The 11,331-nt window shown below is 35.0% G+C and overlaps 2 protein-coding genes across 2 annotated transcripts; both read left to right on the forward strand.

Annotated features, from left to right (window-relative positions):
- The first annotated feature begins 3,647 nt into the window (after positions 1-3,647).
- LOC119995008 (DELLA protein RGL1-like) lies at positions 3,648-6,138 on the forward strand. Its single transcript, XM_038841368.1, has 2 exons — positions 3,648-3,868; positions 4,427-6,138. The coding sequence occupies exon 2, from the start codon at positions 4,645-4,647 to the stop codon at positions 6,091-6,093; it is 1,449 nt and encodes a 482-aa protein (XP_038697296.1). The 5' UTR covers positions 3,648-3,868; positions 4,427-4,644; the 3' UTR covers positions 6,094-6,138.
- Positions 6,139-7,414: 1,276 nt separating this feature from the next.
- LOC120001970 (DELLA protein RGL2-like) lies at positions 7,415-11,308 on the forward strand. The gene is made up of 8 exons (XM_038850503.1): positions 7,415-7,427; positions 8,540-8,956; positions 9,105-9,539; positions 9,654-9,772; positions 9,817-10,173; positions 10,292-10,423; positions 10,533-10,538; positions 11,258-11,308. The coding sequence occupies exons 1-8, from the start codon at positions 7,415-7,417 to the stop codon at positions 11,306-11,308; spliced, it is 1,530 nt and encodes a 509-aa protein (XP_038706431.1).
- The last annotated feature ends 23 nt before the right edge of the window (positions 11,309-11,331 follow it).

Consider the following 11,331-nt stretch of genomic DNA (forward strand, 5'->3'; position numbering starts at 1 on the left):
GACTTTCTTTCGCACAATTACATTTTTGTTAGAACATGAAAAGAGAATCTTACAAAAACAAATACATTATTCATATAACTACATTATTAATTTTTTGTTTTATTTATTTGTCTCCTATCAACTTTTATCTATATATCCAAATCTAATGATATAATAAACCTAATCTGATAAAGAAAATACATACTAAATCTTAATTGTTCAATCAGCTCGTCAGAAGTTTATGTTATATCTCCCTTATTCTGGTCATATATAAATTTTTACATATACCTCTGTTTACTGGGTACTTGAGGTATGCTTTAAGAAAATTACACCAAACCCAGCTCTAGTAGTTTAAGCTTTAAGGCCTTAAATTTTTGTTATTATAAAAAAAATTCTCGATGTGTTTTGATCTGGTCCACCATATATTCTTGGGTTATTTCAAATTTTCTTAATTGTATTTCTTTTGTTTATTTGGTAGTTATTTTGTCAAAAGCCATTTTTATCGATGCGTTTTTGTGTCTTTTGGTTGATATGTTGTCTGCCCACGAAAAAAAGAACAATACTACATACATCTGATTTGACTCCTATTTTATCTCCAACTAGTTGCATGCCCGCGCTTCGCACGGCACATATTTTGATTAGAAAATAGAGATGTGTGAGAATTTTTCAATACTTTGTTAACATGAAGAGCAATAGAGTAGAGTTTTAATTGTAGAAAATAGAGATGATTGTGAGATGATGAAGATGAAGATGATGAAATATGTACAATACCCTTTTTTTAGTTTGCTAAGAAAAAAAATTTCTAATAGGGTGTAAGAAATTTGATTCATAAGAAATAAGTATGTTAAGAGTTTATCAATTTTTATTTGTGTCGTTAGTATCTACAAAGTGTTATAAGTCGCCAAAGCATGTTTATGAGACAATATTGTATGGTTAGTATAACATTCTCTATAAAGTGGCATTCAATATCGAGAAATACAATGTAGCATAAATAATATTTTTGAAATTATATTTTTAGAATAAGATTCTTAATATTTTTAGAATAAGATTTTTGAATTTATATTTTTGAAATGTTATGTATGACTGGTAGATTTATTCCTATAATCACTTTGACCTTCAACAACTCATTGAATTCTATTATGCTTTCCTGTCACTACTTACATGTTCCAATACCAAATGGGTTGAATTTACTTACACATTAGAACAATATAGCGTGAGAAAAACCTCTCATGTTGTGTATGTTGCAATCCAAACAGACTACTAAACCTGACCAAACTCTAAACATGCACAATACATCAATTAAATACTACAAAAACACACAAAATACATCAAAAACACACAAAATGATAAAAACACACAAAAATAATGATAAAAACACACAAAAATTCCCACAAAATGATGATAATTAATGCCAAAAACATACAAAATGTTTTCAAACCAAATACTACAAAGGAATTTCATTAATTGAGTAATATCAAATGACTCTCATAATTAACAATACATGACCTTAGTGAACCTGAAACAACGTCAAACCACTTCCATGAAACATTAAATCCCCATTATGGGTCTTAAAGTTTTTCAATATATTTTAATTTTTTCTTTTGCCCGTTACATTTTTGTTTTTTTAAATTAATTCTCATCACTCAAGTTGTCAATCATTCATTTTTATCAAGTTTAATTAGAATGTGTAAGTTTTTTTGTAGAGGCGTCCACGTGGCACCAAGGATTAAGGAGAAGCCTTGTGGATTCTCAGTTATATATATATAAATTGATGATTGATTGATCATTTGTGAGATGAGTGATAGTTATTGATTAAAATTATGTCAATCTAACATCCAATATTCCACATATATAGGGGGTAAAACACTAAAATGAGAGTCAAAATTGGGGTCTCAAACATTTTTTTCTTAAAAAAAAAAAAAAACTAACACCTACTGCAAGGACTACCAAAGTACCAATCCCAAAGGTATGGGCCTTAAATTCTCGAAATCTCTTGTGATTTGGGCTTTAAATTGGGCCTGAAACTAGCGGGGCTTAAGAACTGGACATGAAAGTTGAAACCCAATTTGATAGCGAGACCTTGATTGATGGCTTTGAGAGGAAGAGACAGAGAGATGATTCAGCGAAAATCTTTATATCCCAGCAACTTTATATCCCAACAGTATCTCAGTCTAAGTGACAAGTTGACTGGGATGGCTGAGCTGGAATTTTTTTAAAATTATATAGTTCATTATCTCTGAGACTTCCCTCTCTCTGCGACCCTTCTCTCTTTATCTATCTCTTCGTCTTCTCCAAATGCTGACAACGACATCGATGGTAAGTACTCTTACTACCCGAAGATTCCTTTCCTCACAACGGCCCAGTCACCATCGACGCCAGCCATCGCTTACACAACAGAGAACAGGAGTCCATGCTGGGCTTCGAATCCAGGTGCGTGAACACCTTCAAGATCAGCTCGTCCGAGAAGAAGTGTTGATTCGATCAGGTCCTCGCATGTTGATATGTATATTGTTTACTGTTGATTTCACTTTTCATTTGATTGAACCCAACTGATCTCGTAAATGAAATTTGATTGATTTGAAGGCATTCGGTGGAGTCGGTGTATTGGATTGAAATTTTGGGGAGGTTCTATTTGTTTTCAATTAGTTGCTAGGGGCAGTTTTAGCCGAAGGGTCTTGGCTCTAAAGTATTTGAGGATGCTCGTGGGGTTATGGTATCTTTTCTGTCCTTATCTGCAGATGATTTTTAGCATAGTTGGGTCCATTTTCTGGGTTAAGCTTGTCTATTGAGAATCTGGGTTTTTGTTCATTCTTGGAGTATAGCTCCTTCATTGTCCTAGGAAGTCTATCTTGGTCTGTCCTTGGACTGTCATTCTCTTTTTATTCATTTTTTTGTTGATTTGTTTGATGTAAATGGAGGATAGAAATTGTAAATGGACTAGAAATTCTGGTTTTTTTTAAAATTTCATATTATTATAACATTGTTTTTAAAATTTTAAATCATTGTTACATTGTTGTTTAGTGTTCCAGATTTGTTATTACATTATTTCTAAAAACAATGTAATTAAAAAAAACAGATTATATAATTCAATTGGTAAATTCGAGTTGTTTGTCAATGTACATGTTAAACTATCAAATTTCTATGCATTTAAAATAAAAAAAATGAGATTTTGCATACTAGACAAAAACAATGTAATTCTATTATATTTTGAAAAAACATTGTAATTTAATTTTTTTCATATCCATGTTTTTATTGCAATGTTTTTAGGTTTCTAAATTTTATTACATTGTTTTTCCGTGTTCCAAGTAGTTATTACATTGGTTTCAAAAACAATGTAATTAAGAACTAGTAGATAAAACATATCGACAATGGATCTTGTTTTAATGAGGATTACATACTTATTTTGAATATATAATTTTTTTGGATATCCAACATGTATTTTAATAGATAAATAGTTTTGAATTTTCGTTTTAAAAAAGTAAAAGTAAAAAATCAGTGACATCATCATATGATGTCAGTATTTATAGGAAAAGAAATTAAATAAAAAAATAAGGGTATTTTTGTCCCAAAAAAATGACAAAACATCTACTTTTCATGTCACATAGTGATGTGTCAATGACGTGTCAATGTCACATAGACTGTGATACATTTGAGAAATATTTTTCAGGTCTTGTTTGTCCCTCTTCTTTTTGTTTCTTTCTTTTTCTACTTCTTCTGCGTTTCCCAAGCACCGGCCGAAATTCATTGAATAAAGCTCAAAAACGAAACAGAAACAGCCAAAGCAGGGCAGGGAGAGAATAATTCACTGCACAAAATAACAAATTAATATAGAAATCGTTGGGTTCGTCAAAGCCTGCCAACAATCGATCCCATGAGGAATGACAGCTAGGTATCATTTTCTTCTCTTGGAATTCACTAATTTAATGCTTTTTATAGTTTCGAAATGAAAACCTGTAAGTGAAGTATGTCTCTGAATGCATTGTTACAATCTTTCAACAATTTCTCTACCTGTATTTTGCTCTTATTCATGATTATATATCCAAGCAGTGTTCGTTTGTAATAGGCTTATGTGATACAATGCAAGCCACCTAGTTATTATCATCTACCTATCAAAGTCATTGTCACTTTGCTTTGATTGTTTTTTGTCTCAAGAATATGCTAGAATAGATTTAATTCATGGGAAATGTTTTTTTAATCGAAAAGGATTGCTGAAAGAGGGGGTTGAAAATCGTTGTATATATTTGTATTTAGGATTGCTCTACAGATATATAAACCTATGGTAGGTACTTTCATATTGGAACTAGAAACTAAGCACAAGAGGGGAATACTGTAGTTTCTGAGCTATTTTCCAAGTTTGATATGGCCAATGCAGTATACACTTTTGATTCCTGTGGTGGATTTGCTGATAAGTTCAGTAATTCTGATAATTCTTTGATGAATGTGGAAGGAGGGAATGGGTCGAAACAAGATCAAGTTCATGGAGTGGAAGATTGGGGACAGGTTCGGGGAACTGATTCCCTTGGTTCTGATTATGGGTTTGATGAAGATGATGGATTTATTTTCTCCAAGTATCTGCAACAAGAACGCCAACTGCAATCAATTTTGGGTTATGGACTTCTTGATAATCTAGGATTTGATGTCTTTTCTCCCCCACTTGAAGCATGCATGGAGGCGATTGTAGAGCCCCGTGAGACCTCCACTGGAATTCAAGATGATGTGCCACCCAAGAAGGAAAATAGGTATCCACAATCTTTAGCATCACTTGAGCTGCTTACAAGTCAGGGTAGAGGATTCAAACGATTGAATGGGGGGCGAATAATTGAGCCCAGAAGTGAATCAATATGCATGAAGGAGTCAATCCGTAGACTGTCAACTGTAGAAATCATGAAGGTTGCTAGTGAAAGGTTCATTCAGTCCTTTTCTGGGAAAGTTGTTGTTGTGCCCTTGCTTAACAATCCCTTTGATCTTTCCTTCTCTGGACTCTCTAAAGAGGAAATAGAAGATGTGGAGCTTGTTGATATCCTTCTAGCTGCCGCAGAGAAGGTGCGGTGCCAAGAATTTGAACTTACAATCAAATTGCTCGGCAAATGTGATGAGTTGTCTTCCATTAATGGAAATCCTGTTCAACGAGTAGCTTATTATTTTTCTGAAGCTCTTCGAGAAAAGATTGATCAAGAATTGAAGGGCTTGAGAAAGGAGGTTTCATTTGACATTGAACAGATAGTGATGGATGCATTCTCTGCGAGTCTGGCTCACCGCCAAGAAGTTCCCTTTTGTCAGGTTGAACAATTTGCTGGAATTCAAGCTATTATAGAAAACGTGGCTGAGGCAAAGAAAGTTCACATAATTGATCTTGGCATCAAATGTGGAGTGCAATGGACAATTCTGATGCAAGCTCTTGCATCACGACGTGAATGCCCTCTGGAGCTTCTCAAGATAACTTTCGTGGGATTTACTTCGAGTCATACTGAGGTTCAAGGTAAAAGGTTAATGGGTTTTGCCCAAACCATGAACTTACCATTCTCTTTTAAGGTTGTCACAATATCAGACATTCTTGACCTCAAAGAAGATCAATTTGAGCTTGATACTGAAGAAACAGTTTCTATCTACTCCGAGTTTTTCATTTTTAACCTGATTGCACAGCCGGATCGTCTGGATTATTTGATGGGAGTAATTAGAAACATGAATCCATGTATAATGGTGGTCATTGAAGTTGAGGCAAATATAAACTCACCAGCATTTGTGAGCCGCTTTGTTGAAGGTCTTTTCTATTATGGTGCATATTTTGATTGCATTGATGCTTGTATGGAAAGGTATGATAAAAACAGGATCAATACAGAAAAACTCTTAAATCTAGGAATCAGGAGTGCTGTGGTGGCTGATGGAAATGAATGGAGAGCCCGCCATGTGAAGATTGACGTATGGAGGGCTTTCTTTTCCCGTTTTAGGATGGAGGAGAAAGATCTTAGTATGTCTTCCTTGTACCAAGCGCATCTGATGGTCCAGAATTTTGCCTGTGCAAGATCTTGTACACTTGATTTGAGTGGGAAAAGCCTAATTGTCGGGTGGATGGGAACACCAATTCATTCACTTTCAGTTTGGAAGTTCCTTTGATTAGGCTAAATCTTCTCAGATAATGTAGAATTGGGATGGCATCTCTGAATGGTTTTTTTTTGTGCATTCTCTGATATATATATAGTATTTAAAATGCAAAAACTCAAACGTAGAAAAATTTTACTAAAAAATAAAAATCTATATGATTTGTATAGTAATTGTATGTGGTAATATGAACTTTATTATAATTCTTATTACCATATATATATATATTTAAAATTTTAATTTTATATATAATATTTGTTAAAACTTAAAAAATTGTATTTTTCTTTTGACATTTCCCTTGTATTGTGTAGATTTCCGACTAATAATTTAAGAAATAATAGAAATTGTTGAATCACATGCAATCCAAGTGACAGTAGGTGAATGTTGAATCAATTCAATTTCTAAAAGAACTCTGGGAATGCTATTGGGGATTCAGAAACACAGTTCCTTTAGTATAAGACAAATATTTTTACTGAGAAAATAAAAGAAAATTACATTAAGGAGTTAGGAGGGGCTGAGCCCAAGTAAATTCAAATATCCTTTAAATTACCAAAAAAAAAAGGTTTTAGGGATATGGCTAGCCTATTGGACCTTTGCAGCCCATTTGGCTTAATCATGAGCTGCAGCCTGCAGTATTGGCTTAATGGTGGTTCAATACCTACCAGGCCCACTTCAATGTTTTTGGCATTGGGCTGGATAAATTGCCCAGTTTACTGATACAGGCTGAATTCTTTTATGGGCTGGACTGCAATGACAATAAAATGAACAGACTTCAGGCTCAAACCCAAGTCAAATGGGCTGCATTCACTAACTTTTCAGAAAATATTTCCCAATATCCATTTGCATGTCCTCCATTGCTGAGTTGGGTCTTGCTTTCATTTGCAAGGCAACAAAAAATAAATAAACAATTATGTTTCTACTATGTATTTATTTGGAGGACAATATTAGAGACTCCCAAAATTTGATCCCAAAAGTCTCTCAAATCTATATGACATTAAAATAACCATTGATTAAAAACACACATGTAGGGTCCACTTCACATCCAACACTCCATATTAAATTGGGGTCTTTTGGATGTCACTTTTTGGGGGTCTTGAGCATTAATTCAGTTGGAAGGACAAAGACAAAGTATACACATTGTTTTGGGGTTGCATATAACAAATTATTTTATACGCGAACGAGAGGTGGTTCGGTTGGCAATTGACTGAGTTTGGCATATATGTGCTCAAGGTTCGATTCCAATGAGAAACAAATTTCTCAAAGGTATTTAAAAAAAAAATAATTTTATACGACAAAGGTTACAAGATCGAGATGATGCCAAACCGGCGCGTAGTCCATGGACATTCAAGGTTTGTTTGGTGTTAAGTTGCGAAGATAATATTTTGTCAAAAACAAGGGGTCCTGGATTCAACTTTCTCGTCAAGTGAATTTCTTTGAAGTCATCCTCATATACCGAAAGCCCTATAATTATATGGTACACATGGGATAGGAGGACTCGCGTACTCGAGATTTATAATATAAGACGGATGCCATGAAAGTTTGAATCATTCCACATTTTAAAATTAATTACTATTATAAAAAAAATGCAGAACTGGCATCATCAAGGTCTCCCGCTGAGAAATTTGCTTTTTATTGGAATCAAATATTGGGCACATATATGTCTAACCCTGTTGATTGTCAACCGAGCAATCTCTCGTTGGTTCGAGCTCCGCTACTTAATTTGTATATGTCTATGTATTGAAATAATCGAGCTTTTGAAAATAATAGTAGTATAGCTGGGCTTTGAGTTGGGCCTGAAACTAGCTGGGCTTAAGAACTGGACATGAAAATTGAAACCCAATCTGATAGCGAGAGCTCGATTGATGACTTTGACTTTGAGGAAGAAAAACAGAGGATCTATTCAGGTCTTTTCTTTTTGTTTCTTTCTGTTCTACTTCTTCTCTCTGTGTTTCCCAAGCACCGGCCAAATCCATTGAATAAAGCTCAAAAACGAAACAAAAAAGCCAAAGCAGGAATGACAGCTAAGTATCATTTTCTTCTCATGGAATTCACTAATTTAATGCTTTTTCTAGTTTTGAAAGGAAAACCTGCAAGTGAATTATGTCTTTGAATGCATTGTTAACAATCTTTCAACAATTTGCTTACCTGTATTTCGCTCTTATTCATGATTATATATCCAAGCAGTGTTCGTAAGTAATAGGCTTATGTGATACAACGCAGTCCACCTAGTTATTATCATCTACCTATCAAAGTCATTGTCACTTTGTTTTGATTGTTTTTTGTCTCAAGAATATGCTAGAATGGATTTAATTCATGGGAATTTTTTTTAATCGAAAAGGATTGTTGAAAGAGGAGGTTAAAAATCTTTGTATACACTTGCATATTCGAGCTAGAAACTAAGCACAAGAGGGGAATACTGTAGTTTCTGAGCTATTTTTCTAGTTTGACATGGCCAATGCAGTATACCCTTTTGATTCCTGTGGTGGATTTGCTGATAGGTTCAGTAATTCTGATAATTCTTTGATGGATGTGGTCCTGGAAGGAGGGAATGGGTGGAAACAAGATCAAGTGCATGGAGTGGAAGATTGGGGACAGTTTCAGGGAACTGATTCCCTTGGTTCTGATTATGGGTTTTATGAAGATGATGGATTTATTTTCTCCAAGCATCTGCAACAAGAACGCCAACTGCAGTCAATTTTGGGTTATGGACTTCTTGACAATCTAAGGTTTGATGTCTTTTCTCCCCCACTTGAAGCATGCAGGGAGAATATTGTAGAGCCCAGTGAGACCTCCAATGGAATTCAAGATGTTGTGACGCCCAAGAAGGAAAATAGGTATCCACAATCTTTAGCATCACTTGCGCTGCTTACAAGTCAAGGTAGAGGATTCAAACAATTGAATGGGGGGGCGAATAGTTGAGCCAAGAAGTGAATCAATATGCACGAAGGAGTCAATCCGTAGACTGTCAACTGTAGAGATCATGAAGGTTGCTGGTGAAAGGTTCATTTAGTCCTTCTCCGAGAAAGTTGATGTTGTGCCCTTGCTTAACAATCCCTTTAATCTTTCCTTCTCTGGACTCTCTAAAGAGGAAATAGAAGATGTAGAGCTTGTTGATATCCTTCTAACTGCTGCGGGGAAGGTGCACTGCCAAGAATTTGAACTTGCAATCAAATTACTCAGCAGGTGTGATCAGTTTTCTTCCATTAATGGAAATCCTGTTCAACGAGTAGCTTATTATATCTCTGTAGCTCTTCAAGAGAAGATTGATCAAGAATTGAAGGGCTTGAGAAAGGATGTTTCATTTGACATGGAACAGATAGTGATGGATGCTATCTCTGCGAGCATAGCTTATCGCCAAAAAGTTCCCTTTTGTCAGGTCGAACAATTTGCTGGAATTCAAGCCATTATAGAAAACGTGGCTGAGGCAAAGAAGGTTCACATAATTGATCTTGGCATAAAATGTGAAGTGCAATGGACACTTTTGATGGAAGCTCTCGCATCATGACATGAATGCCCTCTTGAGCTTCTCAAGATAACTGCCGTAGGATTTACTTCAAGTCATATTGGGGTTTCAGGTAAAAGGTTAATGGGTTTTGCCCAAACCATGAACTTACCATTCTCTTTTAGGGCTGTCACAATATCAGACACCCTTGACCTCAAAGAAGATCAATTTGAGCTTGATAATGAAGAAACAGTTGCCATCTTCTCTGAGTATTTCATTTTTAACCTATTGCACAGCCGGATCGTCTTGATCATTTTATGGGAGTAATCAGAAACATGAATCCATGTATAATGGTGGTCATTGAAGTTGAGGCAAATATAAACTCAACAGCATTTGTGAGCCATTTTATTGAGGGTCTTTTCTATTATAGTGCATATTTTGATTGCTTTGACGCTTGTATGGAAAGGTATGATAAAAACAGGATCAATATAGAAAAACTCTTAAATAAAGGAATCAGGTGTGTTGTGGTGGCTGATGGAAATGAACAGAGAACCCGCCATGTGAAGATTGACGTTTGGAGGGCTTTCTTTTCCCGTTTTAGGATGAAGGAGAAAGATCTTAGTATGTCTTCCTTGTACCAAGCAGATCTGATGGTCCAGAATTTTGCCAGTGCGAGATCTTGTACCCTTGATTTGAATGGGAAAAGTCTAATTGTCGGGTGGATGGGAACGACAATTCATTCACTTTCAGTTTGGAAGTTCCTTTGATTAGGCTCAGTTTCAGCATATGCATCTCTCGGTTGCCGAAAAACGATTGTTTATTGGTCAGGAACTCAGGGGACATATCTGGACATCCTATTTGCAACAAGTTGTTGTCTGTACTCTTAAAGGGATCAATTTTCTGGTTAGAGTTCCATGTTGCATCATCATTGTCTTTCCTCCATATTTATTGAATTCAGAAGATTGATGTGAATACACTATGATGATCATAAGTGGCTATCATTGTTATTTAGATTGTGGTAACTTGAATAAGCTAATTTGCTTATTTTCCTCATTTTGTTTTGCTATTTGTGTCTAAAGATTGATGCATTGGAGATGATAATTGCAGACTTTATGTTGTCTTTGTTTTTATGATGCAAGTCCTTTAATTAATTCTGTTTCACAAGTGTTTCTTAAGTAACTTTTACAAAGTACAAATATATATGACTACCACTCTTTAACTCTTTCAGTTATACCATCTTTATGTCTTACTGCACTCATGAATCCCAATTACATCTAAGACACTAGTGAACCAAAGAAGGAAACTTGTGCAAGAAGAGAACTAATAAGCCAAGTACTGGCACACTTAAGTTCGTGTGGATTACTGTGACTTGTTCTCTCTTTTAATTGTTTAATTTTGGATCACAATTTTAAAGGGATTCATTGAATCCATGAATTGGTTGATTGCCATGAGAAAGTAGTCTTTTTGTTATTTCTGTTACTGTATAAAGGAAAGAAAAAGATAAGAGGAAATACCTTTATTATGGGAACACTCAGTTCAATATTTGTCCGTCATTACTGTCCTGATTAATGACAGCATTTTAAGTTTCGATTCCCATTTCGCTTTCCTTTTGATGTAATTCACTAATTTTATGCTCTTGGAGTTTTCAGAAGAAAACTTGTATTCAATTGCATGTCTCAATCTTTCAGCAATTTGCTACACAAACGCTATTTTGTTGTTTTCCAAGACTGTTTCCAGATGGCGTTGATATACAGGAACTATCATTGGGTGATGCAGGCGGCCTTGTAACCTCTAGGCATCAACATCAATAT

Source organism: Tripterygium wilfordii, chromosome 1 (assembly GCF_013401445.1).
Source record: "Tripterygium wilfordii isolate XIE 37 chromosome 1, ASM1340144v1, whole genome shotgun sequence".
Classification (NCBI taxonomy): domain Eukaryota; kingdom Viridiplantae; phylum Streptophyta; class Magnoliopsida; order Celastrales; family Celastraceae; genus Tripterygium; species Tripterygium wilfordii.